Source organism: Anolis sagrei, chromosome Y, assembly GCF_037176765.1.
Source record: "Anolis sagrei isolate rAnoSag1 chromosome Y, rAnoSag1.mat, whole genome shotgun sequence".
Lineage (NCBI taxonomy): Eukaryota > Metazoa > Chordata > Lepidosauria > Squamata > Dactyloidae > Anolis > Anolis sagrei.
This window is the reverse complement of record NC_090035.1, coordinates 71,815,067-71,834,865: the sequence shown is the minus strand read 5'-3', so window position 1 is coordinate 71,834,865 and position 19,799 is coordinate 71,815,067. Positions and strand designations below refer to the sequence as shown.

The 19,799-nt window shown below is 42.2% G+C and overlaps 1 protein-coding gene across 1 annotated transcript; it reads left to right on the top strand.

Moving 5' to 3' along the window:
• Positions 1-2,587: 2,587 nt before the first annotated feature.
• LOC137095052 (cytochrome P450 2G1-like) lies at positions 2,588-18,694 on the top strand. The gene is made up of 9 exons (XM_067461237.1): positions 2,588-2,789; positions 4,307-4,469; positions 4,558-4,707; positions 6,964-7,124; positions 12,365-12,541; positions 14,202-14,343; positions 14,575-14,762; positions 16,635-16,776; positions 18,183-18,694. The coding sequence occupies exons 1-9, from the start codon at positions 2,610-2,612 to the stop codon at positions 18,362-18,364; spliced, it is 1,485 nt and encodes a 494-aa protein (XP_067317338.1). The 5' UTR covers positions 2,588-2,609; the 3' UTR covers positions 18,365-18,694.
• Positions 18,695-19,799: the final 1,105 nt, after the last annotated feature.

The following is a 19,799-nucleotide window of genomic DNA, read 5'->3' as shown; positions in this document are numbered from 1 at the left end:
TTTCTTGCATTGGACTGATCTGCAATCAATGGATCTTTGTGGCCACTGTCCAGCTTCCAGCTAGTTCCTGTGGTGCCGTGTAGGTGCTCTGCATGGAACCAGGTCCCTGTAATCAACCTCCTGACCAGGCTTAGATGGCTGTGTGGAATCAGCCTAAATCACACAGATATCTTGTTTTGTTGTTGTTGATGATGATGTTGTTGATAAGGGGAATTATTTCTCTTCCCCCAGTTTTCCCATTAATTTTGGAAACAGGAAATTTTCCTTAGTTGCCCATTCCATTTTTCCTTTCATTTATTATCTCTATCCTCTTTCAATATTCTTTCCTCATCCATCCCATATTTGGGGAACATGTCCTAAACCTAAATTTCTTCCTAACTTCCTCTTATTCATCTGCAACTCAAGTCCCACTCTTAACATCTTTCTTTCTCTCTTTCTCTCTACCCCCACTTTCATCCCTTCTTTCTTTTTCTTTCCTTCCACCCCCTCATACCATTTCTGCTTTCCTTTCCCTTCCCTCTCCCTCTCCCTCTCCTTCCTTCCTTCTCATCCCTTTTCTCCTTTCTCTAGCTCACTGGAGGGAAGGATACTAGAGACAAAGTTGAAGTACTTTGACCACATCATGAGGAGACAGCAAAGCCTAGAGAATACAGCTATGTTGGGGAAAGTGGAAGGCAAAAGGAAGAGGGTCCGACCAAGGGCAAGATGGATGGATGGCATCCTTGAAGTGACTGGACTGACCTTGAAGGAGCTGGGGGTGGTGACAGCCGACAGGGAACTCTGGCGTGGGCTGGTCCATGAAGTCACGAAGAGTCGGAGGCGACTGAACGAATGAACAACAACAACTAGCTCTGAGAGGAGCTCTCATTGTGTCCCTTACTCCCCATCATACATGTCACCTTTTCCCAAGTGATATCACGGACAGCCACTTCACTAGCAACAGCCTTTGTGGTACAAACAGACAGACTGACATCTACCGTGTTTCCCCTAAAATAAGATATATCCATAAAATAAGCAGTAGCAGGATTTCCAAGCATTTGCACAATATAAGTCATACCCCGAAAATAAGACATAGTGATATGCAGTGTGCTGGCACGGAGTGGTAAAGGTGACCAGAGAAGTGCGGGCAGCCCCACCAACTGAGGCATAGAGGGAGACACAGAAAGTGAAAGTAAAAGTCTCCTCAGTGAAGTGAGGAGCAGGACACTCTGCTTTAGGTATTGTGTGTCCTCAGGGGGGAGAAGTAAAGCTGTTGCTGCCATTTTACTCAGCACTGTGGGTCTCTCTCACCCAGGAATTCTAGGCTTGGGGAGTTATGACAATGTTTCAGAAGATGATGACTTAACTATCTATATAAATTAAAATGTAATGTTCCTTTGTGGGATTAACATAACTCAAAAACCTCTGGACAAATTTGGCCACAAGATGCCTACTAACCCAAGGAGTTATCATCGCACTTCAAGGACAATCTTACTCGGACAACAAGGGATTGCTTAAGTATGTATAGAGTCAAGTAATGTGTATATATCAGTCTGCATATAAACTATTATAATTATTTAATATACCTATATTATCTTCTTTGATTTGCTATAAAGCATTAAAATTATATTCCTGTTTATGGGTCGGGGTGAACATGGTGCTGCAGATGGAACACATATGTTCTAGATTCCATTTTTGTGATCCAAAGGCCACACAGTTTACAAAAGCTGTGATCTTCACTCAAAGTTTATCTTCATCTGCCGGGCATCTATGATGGCATAATTCAACAATCCTTCAAGCTGAATAGCTGAACATGGAAAGACATGGTGACCACACAGAAATATTTTGTTGCTGTACCAACAAAAAACTATTTGTTATCTGACACCTACTTTTGACCATATGCATGCTGCATCAAATATTCACCCTAGTACCTTTAGCCAGTTTCTCCTTTTAAATAAATATGTTTCATTTTTACAACTCTATACAATGGTTAGAGAAATTTCCACTTCCATTTGTAATTGTATTTGTACCATTTTTGATCCAGGTCCATCATTTGTGAGATTCACATTACTCTTCAGATGTGGGTGGGCTCTAAACCTTGCCAGTATTTTGAGTTGGTAAACGTGGGTATATGTGCCAGATTTAGTCCAGATCCATTATTGGTGGGATTCAAAGACTCCCGGGATGTGATTGCAATACAACTCCCATCATCCAGTCCTTCCAAAATCCTACCAGTTTTTCAAGTTGGGTCACAATGGGTCTGCATAACAAGTTTGGTCCAGATCCATCAAGTCATTTAGAAGCAATACCGCTAAATACATACATATTTTGACTTGTACATAGACAGCATTGTTCTTCCCTCTCAATTTGTATTGTTTTGTTGTTATTTAGTCATCTCAATTACGAGGCATGATTTTCTTACAAGGGTTCAAGAAATGTAAAATTCTACATGTCCTCTGTGATGATAAAAACAATTAACTAGGAAATAAATTATTAATCTTGAATAATCATCCCACACCTGAGTGTAACATGGTTATGTAAGAAAGAAGGCGGGGTCCAATCCAGACCAATTTAAATACACGGACAGGACACATTCTGGGTAAAGGAGCATAAGGTGTGCAAACTCCACCATGGAGCTATTCGGAGCAGTCACCTTTTTCCTTGTCTTCTACCTGTCTTGCCTTGCCATTGTATCATATAAGAGGAAATTATCGAACAATGTGAGGCTTCCTCCAGGACCCACTCCTTTGCCTCTGATTGGGAATTTCCTACAGATCAAGTCATCAGAAATCTTAAAATCTCTACTCAAGGTGGGTGACTGTCAATTGGAAACATAATGGGGCATATTTGGGATAGAGGCAAATCTGAGGAGGCAATCAACATTTGCAAAGTGCTGACTGCCTCCTGAAACCTCTTCCAACCCTTCCTTTGCAATAGATCTTGCAGGAATCCTTGTTTCCTTGCAATTCCTTCCAAGTAATGATGAGCTTTTCTCTAATTTTGGGGGGATTTTCCAGACCTTCTTCCAACTGAGATATCTTCATGCACCACCTCTCCTCCCCATGATCCTTTTGTTTGCTTGTAGACTGTATAGTCTAAATCCATTTGAAACGACAGTATGCAGATGCAACAATCTTCTTTATCCAGGATCGCTTACAAGCCAATTTGTTTTAATGTTCATGAGAGTGTTTTCTTGGGCTTCTAGTCTACGTGGGGTCGCCTTTGAAGACTGTTCGGAAACTTCAACTGATCCAATGGGCTGCAGTCATATTACAAACTGGAGCAACGTACAGGGAGCACACCACCCCCTTGTTGTGTCAGCTCCACGGGCTGCCGATGCACTTCCGAACACAATTCAAAGTGCTGGTTTTGACCTTTAAAGCTCTACGGTTCTGGCCCAGCTTACTTGTCTGAACACATCTCCCTCTACCTCCTGCCTTGCAGTTTAAGATCATCCAGGGAGACCCTGCTCTCACTCCCGCCAGCATCGCAAATATGTCTGGTGGAGATGAGAGACAGGGCCTTCTCGGCTGTAGCCCCCCACCTGCGGAACTTGCTTCCCAACGAGGTAAGATCAGCTTCATCCCTCCTGTCTTTTAGGAAGAAATTGGAGTCGTGGTTCTGGCATTTGGACAGCAGGCATAAATAGTGCTTTGGATATTGAATTTGACTGGAACGGTGATACGGCGGTTAATACTGTTTTTATTGTTTTAATTAATGTTCTATTTATTGTTTTCATTGTTGCTATATTGCTTTGTTATATTTAATGGCATCAAATTGTACAAAATATAAGCTGTCCTAAGAACCCCTTTTGGAGGTTGAGAAGGATGGGGTAGAAATGATGGAAATAAATAAATATTTAAGTAGGTCTAGGCAGGCACACAAACACACACATATAGGGAAAGGAGCATCTTTGTTATAGATTTGTTCATTGATGTGTGCTTGGACTTAGGTCTCTTCCACTTTAAATGGGGAAAAAAATACCTGGGGAGGATTTTAATGATGGCAATGCCTTGCACCAAGAGATTTAAGGGACACCATTTGACCCCTGCTCTGTTCAAACATAAAGCCTTTTAAATGAATCAGGGAAGCCTCTGGAATGATTTAATCATAAACTAGAGAGACCTCCTCCACTCTGTCCCCTTCTGTTGGAGGACTCAGAGCCTGCTTGTTCTTGCACAATTGAGCCCCCCAGATATAACAATTTGAAAGAATGTCATTACAAGAGATCTTGAGTTATTGGACAGAACGATTTCAAAGAACACCATTACAAAAGATCTGCCAACCTCATAACAAGATTGTCCTTACATAATATATTCCCACACAGCTGAGTGAAAGATATGGCCCCGTGTTCACTGTCTATTTTGGAACAAAGCCCATTGTGGTCTTGTGTGGACATGATGCCGTGAAGGAGGCTCTGGTAGACAAGGCAGATGAATTCAGTGGAAGGGCCACCAACCCTACCCTGGAACGGTCCTTTGAAGGACATGGTAAGCTATTCCTATCAGCTTTGCTATCATGGTCCCCATTTTCTGCTGCTTCTCATGGGCCTCTTCATTTCTTTCCTTTTTCTTGCAGGGGTGGTCTTTTCGGAAGGAGAGCGTTGGAAGCAACTTCGGCGATTCTCCATTGGCGTCTTGAGGGATTTCGGAATGGGGAAAAAATCAATTGAAGAGCGGATCCAAGAAGAGGTCCAGTTCCTCCTGGAGGAATTCAGGAAGACTAAGGGTGAGTTGAGTGATGAACAAGGACACATACAGCCCTGTCCTATTAAAGTGGGGCAAGTTAAAGCAGCAATTCTAACAGAAGGATTTCAGTTACTGCAATAATGCAAAAACAATAAATGTTAATGACTGTAGTTATGATATTGTAAGTCAGTGGAAAGCCAAGCATCAAATCTTTGCTCAGCCATGGAAATTAGGGCTGTCCAACCACGGAAAAATTTGTTTCTAAATTCGATTCGTTTTTAGGGGGGGTTTGTGTTTTGTTATTTAAAAGAATTCCGAAATTTTTCTTTTAAAAAGTTCGATATTTACGAAATTTCAGAAATTACGAAACAATTTCGAAACAATAACGAATCGATTATGAATCGATTCGTTAATGGCGGACGCGATCGCGCAATATGCTAAAAAAACTTCCAAATGGGACAGGGGGAACTTCTGAAGCTTCCCTCTCCCTCTGTTGTTGACTGTTGGTGTGATAATTATATTTTTTTCACTGAGAAAACAAACAATAACCCTAAAACTTGCACCTGACATGCGGAAATAATAACGAAACAATTACGAAACAATTACGAAACAATTACGAAACAATTACGAAATGAATTGGAAAAATTCGTTTCATTTTTTAGTTGCTCCTGAATGATTCAATATCGCTTTGTTATCAAAAAAATAACGAATTAATAACGAATTACGAAATTAACGAACGAAACCGCCCAGCCCTAATGGAAATGTATTGGGTGATAGCTTATTAAAGGAGAGGGAAAATATCAGTCTGCATCACCTTAATAGTTAAGAGAAGAGAACCCTATCGCTTGCAGTGGCTTTACTATCCTTACATATTCCCCACACTGTTGAATACATAGGGATGGTGCATACAAATCATTTTTGAAGGTGATGCCCAAATTTGGGGTGGATGCCGGGGAAGGAATTTTGAAAAAAGAACAGGCAGACTAAATGAAACGGATTTTGGTCTTGGGTTTCTGTTCTGAATGGAATATACACGGATTAGTTGCAGTGGATTTTGTGGCTTACTCTGGAATTTCTAGTGAGATTTTTTAATATGTTCTTTCCATCTGGAAGTACACTGCAGTTCTCATCAAGGATGTACATTTTGTGGTCGACCTGACCTTGAGATGGCTTGGAACTTGATTTTAGTGCCGGTGTGGATGCATCCTTAGATACTGGTGAAACTATCACCACTAGGGAAGGGGCTGGAATTGAAACCCATGACAACCATTCCATCAATCAATCAATCAATCAATCAATCAATGATTTATTACGGTCTTTGACCAGCACAGTATAAAATGGGGCACAGGTGCCCAAGGAAGGGAATCGCAGTTCCCAAGTAGGTCAGATAAAAAGCAGATTAAAAACATGTTATAAAAGAGACAGATTAAAAAGCAGTCTAAACTTACAGTTTAAAGTTCATGTATGAATCTAAAACAGGGGGGCGGCTAATAACAAATATCAGACAACTGGGAAGCTCTAAAAAGGGATGAGAGGGGAGCATGTACAGCATTTCAGTTATTACAAATCATTCTAACTATATTCCCGGCAGGAAGTTGCCTGGTGGAGTCGGTCATCAGCCTTCTAATGTTAATTGCTGCTGCACAGAACTTGGCAACACTGTAGGTTGTCACAGAGCAAGAGTCCGAGAGCAACCGGGAGATGTAATATCTTTCAGTGCGCCCTGGATGTTTTAAAAGCCATGGAGTGATGAAATTAGCTCTAATGTCTCTATAGAATACACATTGGAGGAGCACATGTTCAGTTGTTTCAATGTAGCCAGACTCACACGGGCAAAGTCTCTCCTGGGCAGGGGTCTTCCGGTCTCTCCCCTCCAGTACTGCCGATGGAAGGGCATGGCATCTTGCCAATGTGAAAGCTCTTCGGTGTTTAGGCACCTCCAGGTTTGCTAAGTAAGCCATGGGAGTCATGAAACCCATGACAACCGTTCCATGGTTCCACATGTCTTGCAAGATATTGTCTAGCCCAGTGGTTCTCAACCTGGGGTCCCCAGATGTTTCTGGTCTACAACTCCCAGAAATCCCAGCCAGTTTACCAGCTGTTAGGATTTCTGGAAGTTGAAGACCAAAAACATCTGGGGACCCCAGGTTGAGAACCACTGGTCTAACCCAACTTTCCTTATCCTGATGCCAACCTTCCAGATATATTGGACTACAAGGCACATTCATTTCAAATATCAAGTTGTATGAGACTTTTTCTAGGAAACCCTTCTTTACTCTCTGTCCTTGTACTTCAGAGAAGCCCTTTGACCCCACCTACTTCCTCAGCCAGGCTGTCTCCAACGTCATTTGCTCCATTGTTTTTGGGGACCGTTTTGACTACGAGGACAAGGAATTCCGGTCCCTCATGGAGATGATTAATGTCTTGTTCCGGGAGATGAGCTCAAGCTGGGCTCAGGTAACCCATACCTCTTCTTCTGTCTATTATTATCAATGAAGGAATATCTTGGTGCCACCTGCTAGTACCTAAAGGAAATATTTCCACCACAGAAATGTTGAGCTATAATACTACCATAGGAAACTTGTATGTTCCTTACATGCATTTGACTGATTGATCAATATATCTGCAATCATTGGTTTATTTGCCTTTTTCTTATATGCAGCTAAGATCTTCAGAATTCCTAAATACATGATCCTCCATATTCTCTGGGTTGGGGCAACTGAGAGAATGCCTCTCTTGGAATCTATAGGTTTTACAAGTTTGATGTTACATGCAGATACATTGATCAATGAGTCAAAGACACATAAAGATTATATGGATCTGGCATGTTGAAATTACACTGGAGGACCTAGAGATTCCTAAAGAAAACATTTTAAATCAAAGCAATAGATAATACTATGTAACAATATTTGAAAAAAAATCCTGGTTTTTAAAATGTGATTTGCTTTTTAATTGTGTGGTACGTACTTTGAAAGTAGTTGTTACCCTACAGAAACTTTGCCTTTGTGGCTGCACATCTATGTTGAATTGGTTGACACTCAATGAGATATTCATTGAAAAACTATTGCAAAACATGCTGCAGTTTAATAAACCTTTTCCATGTTTTATGTTTGAACCAATTAGAATATGGCATTTATTATGTAGGAACAAAAATTGCATTACATAGTGTAATCAAATTTGCAAAAGTTCTCTCCAAAAATGGGGAGGGCTCTGCATTCTTCTTTATTGTGCCTTGTGAGCATTATTAGTCAGTGACCTATCCTGTTGAAGAGCAGATACACCTTTATAGAGGCACCGACCTTGCTTAGCATAAAGATGTTATCAGCATATATGTGAGTGGTGGCTGTGTTGATCATTAGTAAAGACTAATGATCAGCACAGCCACCACTCACATATATGCTGATAACCTTGGCCTAACAAAAAAAGCAAAAGACTTTGAAACTGTCAAACACCAACTTACTAATGCCTTGGAAGATCTCTCCAGCTACTGCAAAGATAAGCACCTGGAGCCTAACCTTGCCAAGACACAAGTGTGTGCTTTCCACCTACGTAACCATGAAGCCAACAGGAAATTGTAAGTTACCTGGGAAGGCTAAGAGCTTGAACACTGTCCCCATTCTAAATATCTTGGCGTCACCTTGGACCGAACACTAACCTTTAGGAAACACTGCATGAACACCAAGCACAAAGTAGCTGCATGCAATAACATACTGAGGAAACTTACTGGCAGCACATGGGGTGCAGAGCCAAAATTAATAAGAACCTTGTCTTATTCAACTGCTGAGTATGCTTACCCTGTTGGCACAAGTCTACCCATGTGAAGCAGTTGAATATAGCACTAAATGAAACATGTAGAATCACCTACTTCCTCAGCCAGGCTGTCTCCAACATCATTTGCTCCATTGTTTTTGGGGATCGCTTTGACTATGAGGACAAGGAATTCCGGTCCCTCATGGAGATGATTAACACCTTGTTCCGGGAGTCAAGCTCAAGCTGGGCTCAGGTAACCCATACCTCTTCTTCTGACTATTACATCAATGAAGGAGGATCTTGATGCCACCTGTAGTGTCTAAAGGAAATATTTCCACCTCAGAAATGTTGAGCTAGCCATAATACTAGCATATATTCTTGTATATTCTGTTCATGCATTTGACTGATTGATCAAATGCTGGACGGGGTTACACTCCCCTTGAAGGGACAGGTTTGCAGCTTGGGAGTTCTCCTGGACTCATCACTGAGCCTGGAATCCCAGGTTACGGCAGTGGCCAGGGGAGCTTTCGCACAGTTAAAACTTGTGCGCCAGTTGTGCTCGTATCTTGGGAAGCCAGACTTGGCCATAGCGGTCCACGATCTCATTACATCCAGGATAGACTACTGCAATGCACTCTACATGGACTTGTAGTTGAAGACTGCTCAGAAGCTTCAAATACTCCAACGATAGGCACCCAGGTTAATAACTAGGGTGGCACACAGGGAGCATATAACTCCTATGTTACGCCAGCTCCACTGGCTGCCAGTTTGCTACCAGGCACAATTCCGAATGCATCTCACCTTATGAATCATGGCAGAGATTAAGATCCTCCAAGGAGGCCCTGCTCTCCATCCTACCATTGTCACAGGCATGATTGGTGGGGACAAGAGACAGAGCCTTCTTGGTGATTGCCCCCCAGCTATGGAACTCCCCTCCTGCTGAGATCAGATTGGCCCCCTCCTTCCTGTCCTTCTGAAGAATGGTAAAAACTTGGCTGTGGAACCAAGCTTTCGGGACAATGCAATATTATTTATTTATTTATTTATTTCGAGGTTTTATATACCGACCCTCTCACCTTCAAAGAGGGATTCGGACCGGTTCACAACATGTGTTAACATACAAAAAATATACAATAGCAACACAATGCCACTTCATTACACGATTAAAATATCAGCACCATACACATTAAAATATTAACATCCTAGTTAAAAGAGCCAAATCGTCCAACACCATCACAATCACATTCATCATCCTCCTTTCATGTGGGCAAAGAATTAAATCAGTTGTCAAATGCCACGTTCCACAACCAGGTCTTTGTTAGTTTCCTGAACGTCATGAGGGAGGGGGCAGTTCTAATCTCTAATGGCAGGGAGTTCCAAAGTCGAGGGGCCACCATCGAGAAGGCCCTGTCCCTCGTCCCCACCAGCCGTGCTTGTGCAGGCGGAGGGACCGAGAGCAGGGCCCCTCCAGACGATCTTAGTGGTCTTGATGGTTCGTAGGGGAGAATACGTTCGGAGAGGTAAACAGGGCCGGAGTCGTTTAGGGCTTTATAGGTTAACACCAGCACTTTGAATTGTGCTCGGAAGCTAATCGGCAGCCAGTGGAGTTCGAGTAACAGTGGAGTGGTGTGCTCCCTGTATCCCGCACCCGTTAGTAATCTGGCTGCCGCGCGTTGTACTTGCTGCAGCTTCCGGGCAGTCTTCAGAGGCAACCCCACGTAGAGAGCGTTGCAGTAATCTAAGCGGGATGTAACCAAAGCGTGTACTACCGTGGCCAAGTCAGCCCTCCCAAGGTACGGACGCAGCTGGCGCACAAGTTTTAATTGTGCGAATGCTCCCCTGACCACCGCTGAAACCTGGGGTTCCAGGCTCAGCGATGAATCCAGGAGAACTCCCAGACTGCGTACCTGTGCTTTTAGGGGGAGTGTGACCCCGTCCAACACAGGCTGTAACCCCGTACCCTGTTCGGTCTTACGACTGACCAGGAGTACCTCTGTCTTGTCTGGATTTAGTTTCAATCTGTTGTCCCTCATCCAGTCCGTGACAGCGGCCAAGCACCGGTTCATGACCTGAACAGCCTCCTTAGTGGCAGGTGGAAATGAGTGATAGAGTTGGACATCATCTGCGTACAGATGACATCGCACCCCAAAACTCCGGATGATCTCTCCCAACGGCTTCATGTATATGTTAAACAACATAGGGGACAGTATTGAGCCCTGCGGGACTCCACAGTACAATGGCTGAGGAGTCGAGCAGGAGTCCCCTAGTGACACCTTCTGGGAGCGACCCTCGAGAAAGGACCGGAGCCACTGCAAGGCAGTACCCCCGAGACCCATTCCCACGAGGCGTCCCAGAAGGATACCGTGGTCGACGGTATCGAAGGCCGAAGAGAGGTCCAGCAGAACTAACAGGGACACACTCCCCCTGTCCAGTTCCCGGCGCAGATCATCAACTAAGGCGACCAAGGCTGTCTCAGTACCATGTCCCGGCCTAAAGCCAGACTGTGACGGATCTAGATAGTCCGTGTCCACCAGGAATTCCTGGAGTTGCGAGGCCACCACACGTTCCAGGACTTTGCCCAAGTAGGGGAGATTGGAGACTGGCCGAAAGTTGACGAATTGAGTGGGGTCTAGTGATGGTTTTTTCAACAGCGGTTTGATGACAGCTTGTTTTAAGCTGGCTGGAATCTTGCCTTCCCGAAGGGAGGCATTAACCACCACCTTTACCCACTCTGCCAAACCCCCTCTGGCTTCTTTTACCAGCCAGGAAGGGCAGGGGTCTAGGATGCATGTGGTGGGCCTCGCCTCTCCCAGAACCCTGATGACCTCGTCGAGTTGAACAGATCGAAACGAATCCAACAAAACTGGACAAGCAGTGATACCTTACCAGGCCAATTAGATTAGACGCAGATTATCAAGATGGTTTTAAACAGTGTATTTTAATATTGAGACAAATGTTTTTAATATTTATGTATGCATATAATGAATAAATAAATAAATAAATAAATGTATCTGCAATCTTTATTTTATTTGCCTTTTTCTTATATGCAGCCAAGATCTTTAGAACTCCTAAAAACACCAGTCCTCCACATTCTCTGGGTTGGGGCACCTGAAAAATGCCTGTCTTGGAATCTTTAGGTCTTCTAATATGATGTTATATGCAGATACATTGATCAATCAGCCAAATTCACGTAAATATCATATGGATCTGGTATGCTAGAGTTACATTGGAGGACCTAGAGATTCCTAAAGATAATATTTTAAATCAAAGTCATGGATAATACTATGTAACAAAATTTGGAGAGAAAAAAATATCTTTCTGGTTTTTGAAATGTTGTTTTCTTTTTCATTGTGTGGTACCTACTTTGAAAATAGTTGTTATAGTCCAGAAACTTCATCTTTTGGCTGCACATCTATGTTGAATTGGTTGAGACACAATGAGATATTCATTTAAAAAACAGAGCTGGAAAATCCTGGAAAGGGATTCTTGCAGCTGTCCCTTATTGATGGGAAGTGGGATTCAGATAATGGAGAAGCATTAGTTTACTTGAAAGGAGAAGACAGTGCAATTCCAAATGCACATTAGTCTTTCCCAGGAGCAGACAGTGGGAATTTAGTGAGTGAAGCACTAAAGCAAGGAAATAGCTTTCTGCCTGCCATACAAAAAGGGATTTGAGCATGAGATGTAGCACTTCCATGGACAGTAGTCTGAAACAGAATGCCACCTAAAGAAGTTTCTGATTGTACTTAGCTCACGTAGGAATTCTCCTGGGCAAAACTAGGAAAACGCTACTGATTCCAGGGAGTAATATGACAGATCTTCAAAGATGTTTCTAGGCATACATAGCTTATCTAGAAATTGTCCTAGGCAAAACTAGGAAAATGATGCTGGTGCCAGGGAGTAATATGGCAGATCATCAACTCAGCATGTTTTGTTTTCTCATGTAGTTCTATGACATGTACGTGAGCTTTCTGAAGTATTTCCTAGGACCCCCCGCCAAAGTCTATGATAGCCTGGAAAATTTGAGGCTCTTTGTTGCCAAGAAAGTGAAGAAGAACAGAGAGAACTTTGACTCTGACTTCCAACGGGACTTCATCGATTGCTTCCTCACGCAGATGGAAAAGGTATTTGGGTGTTTCATAAAGGACGTGAAGAATCTGGGGCAATTCCCCTGTCAACAAGAGCTCGGTGGTGGGCCCTTAAATATTGATCAGTGTTTTCAGACTGGGCTCAGGTCTGATTCATCATCTAGCCCAGGATTATTACACTAGCAACTGATTCAAGCTTAACTCTTTAAAAAGCCTCTTCTATTGACCTTTCTTCATCCCTTTTATCTAATCTGAGTTTTGACATGGCACTTAAATCCATTTGACATGGCACTTAAATCCATTGCCTTCTATGAGCCGCATTCTCGCTCATGTGTTTCTTGTTCCCCAAGTGCCCTGAGTATACACTATGCTAGGCCTTTCCAAGAAGCAAATTATCTTATGAACTTGACTGTGGCCAAATATCACTGTGTATTCTCTAAGGCAAGGCGCAATGTGTTCCTAATTGAAGTGCTTTGAGGTAGATTTGCAGGAGTCCCATGGGCAAGACTTTGTCTGTCTAATAACCAGGATGTTGAATGTATGTATCACACCTTATTGTCCTGCAGATTTTATAAGCAGGCTTGGCTACATGTTATTAAACCACTGCCGAGAAACTTACCTAGTAATTCAAGCCAATTCCCGGTAAAGTTTTTACTAGGTGACAATTTCCCCCATGTGCCCTTGGCTGTTGACAAGTTTCTCTCTGAGGTAACCAGGTTAAGACAAGATAAGACAACTTCCCGTGTTGGACTCCGGCTGAAACATGACTGGTATCTATTTGTAGTGTTCTTGCCCTTGTTTGTGTCATCCTGCATTGCACGCCATCCTGTGTTCAGTTGCTCTTATCGGTTTGTTGGTCTGTTTGCAGTTGTGCACCTTTTGTCATTGAGCAGCTTGGTTCTCTGGACCGTAATAAAATTTTAATGACTTGAAGATCTCCTAACTCCAGGCAACTTGATGTCATCCAAATTACAATTCTTTTCTTTTCCCTGACACATGTCTATGAGTTTAGGCGTTTTAGTTCCAAACACTTGTAAGGCATCAAGATTCCTACCTCGCTCTGGGGCCACCAGTGGTTTCATACTGATCAAGACAGAAGATGATCCCAATACATTTCTCAGAACTCTGCCATTTATACTGCTGGGTGTGGCTTTGATAAGGAACATTAGGCCAGGAAATCAAAATGCATTATGATCATATCCATAATATTGTATGCAAAGAGAAAAGGGCAATAGTTTTAATCAAGACTGGTCATTTTGCAATGTCTGGAACTGCTGCTAACAGCCAATATCATTCCTAGTTTGCATTTCAAGTACAAAATGAAATGGAACTACATTCTGGTTCTCATCTTAAAGAGATTCTATCAAAACATTAAGAAGAACTTCTTCCCCATAAGAACTATTCCACAGTAGAACGGGCTACCTGGAAGAGTGGTAGATTCTTCTTTTAAAAGTGGTTGGATTGGCATCTTTTAAATATGCTTTAGTTGCATATTCTTCTGTAGTAAAGGGTTGGTGGGCTAGATGGATGTTAGGATACCTTCCAGCTCTGGAATTCTAGGATTTGAGTGACTGGGAAGGAAATATGTAACTTGCCCAGTCTCCTTTCACCCTCAAAACAGAACACACTTTCCCAGTCTTGCTATCAAGGGCCTTCCTGGAGTGTTCTCACAATGTTTTGTTCTTTCCTATTTCAGGAAAAAAACAAGCCAGCAAGTGAATTTAATGAAAGGAACTTAGAGCTCACTATCCAGAACCTGTTTGTCGCTGGAACAGAGACAGTCAGCTCCACCATAAGATATGGGTTTCTGTATCTAATGAAACATCCTGAGGTTCAAGGTATGGAATGGTGGGTTGGCAATGACAAGGGGAAAACTAGTTGACTATCCCCTCAACATTTAGGGCAAAGGCCCTCACATAAAATTTCAGGATTCTTCCCAAAACTGGTATTCAGAGGTTGGCTATCTCTGAAAACAGATGTTCCATTTGGTTATATAAACATTAGAAACTGAGCTCCCATTCAGAATTCTTAATCTGGAGATTAATTCACAGCTACCATATTTTTGACAGCAAAAGTGCATGAAGAAATTGATAAAGTGATTGGCAACAATCGTGTCCCAAACATTGAAGACCGGAGCCAGATGCCATACATGGATGCTGTCATCCACGAAATACAGAGATGCAGTGATCTCGTTCCCATGGATTTGGCCCACAGGGTTATCCGTGACACTGAATTCAGAGGATACCTCATCCCTAAGGTATAAGCATTAAGGATTGCAAGTAACCCTTAGCCATATGCTGTTCTGAAACGCTGATATATTTTTTATTAAATGCTTCATTTCTCCCAAAGCCATCCCTAAGTATATTTGGAAATGCCTATGGACATTGTGCTGTCATGCACTGGGCCTATAGCAATTGGCTTTTGAACAGAATGTGCTCTTTGTGCCCAGCGGGACTCCGGGGTGCTTCAGCTAAGAGGCCCTAAGGATTTTCCTATACAAAGCCTTTAGAAACTTGAAAAGTTTAACAAGGTCCTTTATTATTGCTTAGGTCTTCAACAAACAATCAAATACTTCTCAGATCTTCAACAAGTCAAACAAATACTTCAAGGCTTTGAATCAACTGCTGGCTTTCTTAATCTTGTCCACAAAGGACAGGCAACTGGCTTTGTGAACTCTTTCTTTTCTTTAAGAGGAAAACTCTTTTTAACCCCTCCTTGGGCTATCTACTTTCTAAACTTTGCTGGTGTGGGCCCTACTCCTGGCTCCAAACTGCTTCTTGGGTCCCAAGTAGACCCAAGTAGACCTACCAGCCAAGGCTTTGTAGATTCTCCAGCTGGAGTCCGTTGGATTTTCTCCACAAATGTTGTAGGTTTGTTTCTTTAACCCCAACAAGGGTTGCACTGTAAACTGTTTCCTTTAAAGGCTTTTCCTTAAAGCTTTGAGGCTGTAAATTCCCCAGCCAGAGATTTGGGACCGTTTCCCCCCAGAATTTCATAAGAAACGAAGCTTCTCTACAGGTGGAGCTGATTCACGTCCTGTAGCTAAGCTTTCAACTGTAAGACTGAACCAAAATGGCCCCCTTTCCCTCCTGAACCTTGGGGAAAGGGGCGGAACTAAAGAACCTAATGATGATTGATGGGTCATTGGCCCTATAATTACAAACCAATGGAAGCCACCTTATTGCAAAATGGATGGAACATTGGAATACAGGCAAACACTCAAAGGAAGAAAAGGAAATTGAAGCTCCTGGTACAGCCGTACCAGCACAGACATTGTCTAGTTCTGGATGTTGTGTGAGCATTGTAGGCACCATTCACAATGATACACAGAGAACATTTTGGATAACAAAAGGTTATTTATTGGTTGCAGCTAATAACAAAGTTCGCAACTACACATGTGTCCTGGATTTCAACATCAGCCATCCTACTTGCTGAGCCAATGATTGATTGATTTCATCTCAAAAACATTGCATAAGTATAAAACTGATCAAAATATGAGGAGCACAAGTGTCTAAATAATTTTTGATCAAAACTGAGCAACAGCAACAGCAACTACATTGTCTGTAGCTTTAAACAATTCCTCCTCTGTACATGAAGCAGGGCATTGTGGACAAGCATACAGGTGTGGACCTGTTTGTTCTACTCCACAGTTGCACAAGGTGGAGGATTCTTTTAGATGGTTCAATTTTGCCAGGTTGTCTTTTAATCTGCCCACTCCAAGTGTGTTCAGGGACTTCCAAGTTGACCACTCTTGGTTTTCCCCTGAAGGCAGACCCTCATGGGGGACCATCCAATTGGGATTTCCTGATTTAGCTGCCCAGAATGATGCTCTTTCTGGTAAGACATGTTTCAGAGGAGAACTGGTAAGATATGTTTCAGAGTTCAAACTTGTCTACCAAATCTGGATCACATAAGTTGTACTGAATTCACAAGCTATGTCACCACTAAAGTACAAAAGACTGTGATTGCAAGAAAGAGAAGGTAAATGTTGTTGATTGATTACACTGAACGTTTAAATAGTATTCATGGGCAACCAATGGGTGACAGACCAGACTGTGCTCTAAAATGTCCTGATGCCATTCCTGTAACTTTGAATTTCCCACCACAACCCTATTTATATTTTCCGCAGGGGACAGAAATCTACCCTGTTCTCAGCAGTGTCCTTCATGACCCAAAAATGTTTAAAAGACCCTTTGCTTTCGACCCAGAGAATTTCCTGGATGAGAATGGGCGTTTCAAGAAGAACGATGCCTTTGTCCCATTTTCCTCAGGTACAGTCCTTTCCCACATTTTGCAAATGAGAAGCAGAACTCCAACATGTTTGGTGTTTCTCCACATGTCTGGCTTTTATTCCTATGATTTATTTTATTTTATTTTATTTTGGTTGTGTCAGAAGCAACTTGAGAAACTGCAAGTCGCTTCTGGTGTGAGAGAACTGGCTGTCTGCAAGGACGTTCCTCAGGGGACACCCGGATGTTGTGATGTTTTAACATCCTTGTGGGAGGCTTCTCTAATGTCCCCGCATGAGGAGCTGGAGCTGATAGAGGGAGCTCATCAGCGCTCTCCCCAGGTTTGAACCTGTGACCTGTTGGTCTTCAGTCCTGCCAGCATAGGGGTTTAACCCACTGTGATGCCAGGAGCTCCTATTCCTATGATCATGAGTGTCCTTGATCTCTCACAAAAAGCAGCCTATCTTCCTGTAGTACTCACCTACTGCACACAGCCGAACCAAAGGTTTTATATTATGAAGATCTTTACATTGTTATTTTTGTACCTTGAGTATTTATACTGTTTCTAAGTAGTTTCTAAGCATTCTCGAGTCTTCCCAGCTTTCACTGACAGTATCAATAACTGAGATGTAATTATTTGTTAATTTCTTTCTTAAAGAAAGTAACAAATAATTGAAGGGTTTTTTCTTTCCAATTTAAAAATTAAATCTTTAACAATTGTGCAGTTTTTAAATACTAATTGCAGTTTAGGACTTCTCTATACTACTTTTCACATGTTTTCATACAGTAAACAGTATTTTCCGTAGTAGTTCCTGGCACAGAAAATAGTGCAGATGAAAACATATTTGGCAAAAAAAGCATTTTTCTCTCCAGAAAATAATTGTTTCCAGCAGTGATATTATTTTTTGCCCTGAAATTCTTTGTGCAGAAAAAGTTTGTGCAGAAAAAACAAAATTGTCAAGATTTCAAAAATTCAGGATTGATCTCACCAAGGTTACTGAACACAAAATTGTTTTTCTAGTGTTTTCTAATACCTTATAATCCACTGAGAAGTTTTTAGGAGGTGCTGCTTGAAGGCAACCACAGTGTGGTACTAATTACAGAAGTTATAAAATCTAGAGTTTAGATGTAGTATTAAATCCCAGTATCAAGAGTTATGAATTTGCAAATAATCTTTGGACAGTTAGGCATGGCCAGAAAAGACCCAGAAAAAAAGTGAAGACATGAGCAAAAACTTGCTTGAGGTGCAATTGCTCATTATGAAAGAAAATCCATCGAAAAACCCTTAGGTTTTTACTAGTGAGTCAGGGTGTCTATATAGCAAAGGCCTCATCAAAAGCTTCAGCAGAAGAAATCTCAAAATAAGCTGTTTATGTCCTTTCCTCCTGATGATTCTGCTTTTTTATTTTTTTATTTTTTATTTATTTATTTATTTATTTTGCTTGCAGGGAAGCGGATCTGTCTGGGTGAATCCTTGGCTCGCATGGAGCTCTTCCTCTTCTTCACCACCATCCTGCAGAACTTCCTCCTGAAGCCCATTATCCCCCCTGAAGACATTGACCTCACTCCTCTGGAAAGCGGCTTAGTCACTGTCCCACCCTTGTACCAGTTCTCTGTCATCCCACGCTGACCCAAAGGGCTCATTGTCTACAGCCATTCATCTCTTACACTTGCTGAATCCCACAGCTCTTTCGTGGAGACCCCATAATCTGTTTTCTGCTGAATACTCTGTGTAGAGAAGGAGGAAACTTGTGATTCACTTCAGACCAAGACATATGCTTTGAGCCTGAAAGACTGTCATGTTCTCTTCTCTCTATTGATCTCTGTACCAAAAGAATGGGTAAATCTTGAGATATAAAATGTAACAACAATATATTCTTTGAATTAGATTGATCTGCAGTCAGTGGATCTTTGTGGCCACTGTCTAGCTTCCAGCTGGTTCCTGTGCTGCCTGTGTAGGTTACAATTCTTACAGAGGCTGAATCCCACAACTTCTCAGTCGTACCCCATATTCTGTTTTTTGCCACATGAAAAGTGAAGTTCATGATTCGTTGTGAACTAAGACATATACTTTGAGTCTAAAAGCCTGTCATCCCATCTTCTCTGTTTTTAATTTCTGTACCTAAGGAATGTGCACATCTTGAAATATAAAACATATAAACAATACCTTGAGCATTTGCGTTGGACCCCCTTTTTCATGGGATAGCAGGTCCTTTACAGTAAGGACCACTGCTAATGCCTCAAACACAGCCTGTAGATGTTTCATTTTCACAAGGGTTTCATTTCACAGGGGTGAGGGGCGCAGGACTCCTGTGAAAGTGGGAACATTGTGAATAACACACATTTTTAATCTGAGAGAAACTATCCATTGGAGGACCTACAAATGCCCAAACATGTGTTCTCCAGTGCAACTCCAATTAACCAGTGCAACTCTAACTCAACTCCAATTCTAGAATCCCCCCATTTCTGTCTGTCTGTCTGTCTGTCTGTCTGTCTGTCTGTCTATCTATCTATCTATCTATCTATCTATCTATCTATATTAGTATATACCCTGTATTCACACGTGTCAAAGACCCTGCTGCTCCTTTGCTTTCATCTCTTCTGTATCTTTCTTTCCTTCCCTCTCTTCGTACCTCTTCCACTTTCATTTCTGTTCCTTCCTTCTCTCCTTTTCCTTTTCCTTCCTTCCCCTTCCCCTTCCTTTTCTTTTTTCCCCTTTTTTTCCTTTGTATTCTTTCTCTCTTCCCTCCCTTCCTCCCATCTCCTGCTCTGAGAGGGCCAATTTAGTCATGTTTCCAAGGCTCTCTTCCTGGTTCCTTCCTTCCTCCCTTTCCCTCAAATGCATGCTAGTTTTCTTTTCCAGTGACATTATGGAGGTCCACTTGATCTAGCAACAGCCAGTCCAGTGACATCACAGACAGTCACTTCATCTAGCAATAGCCTTTGTGGTACAGACAGACAAGCACACACACACACACACACACACACATATGGGGAGAGAGACGTTCAAACTTTCAGGGACTTTTTGGTACCATTCTATCCCTATATTTTTGACATTTTCTCAT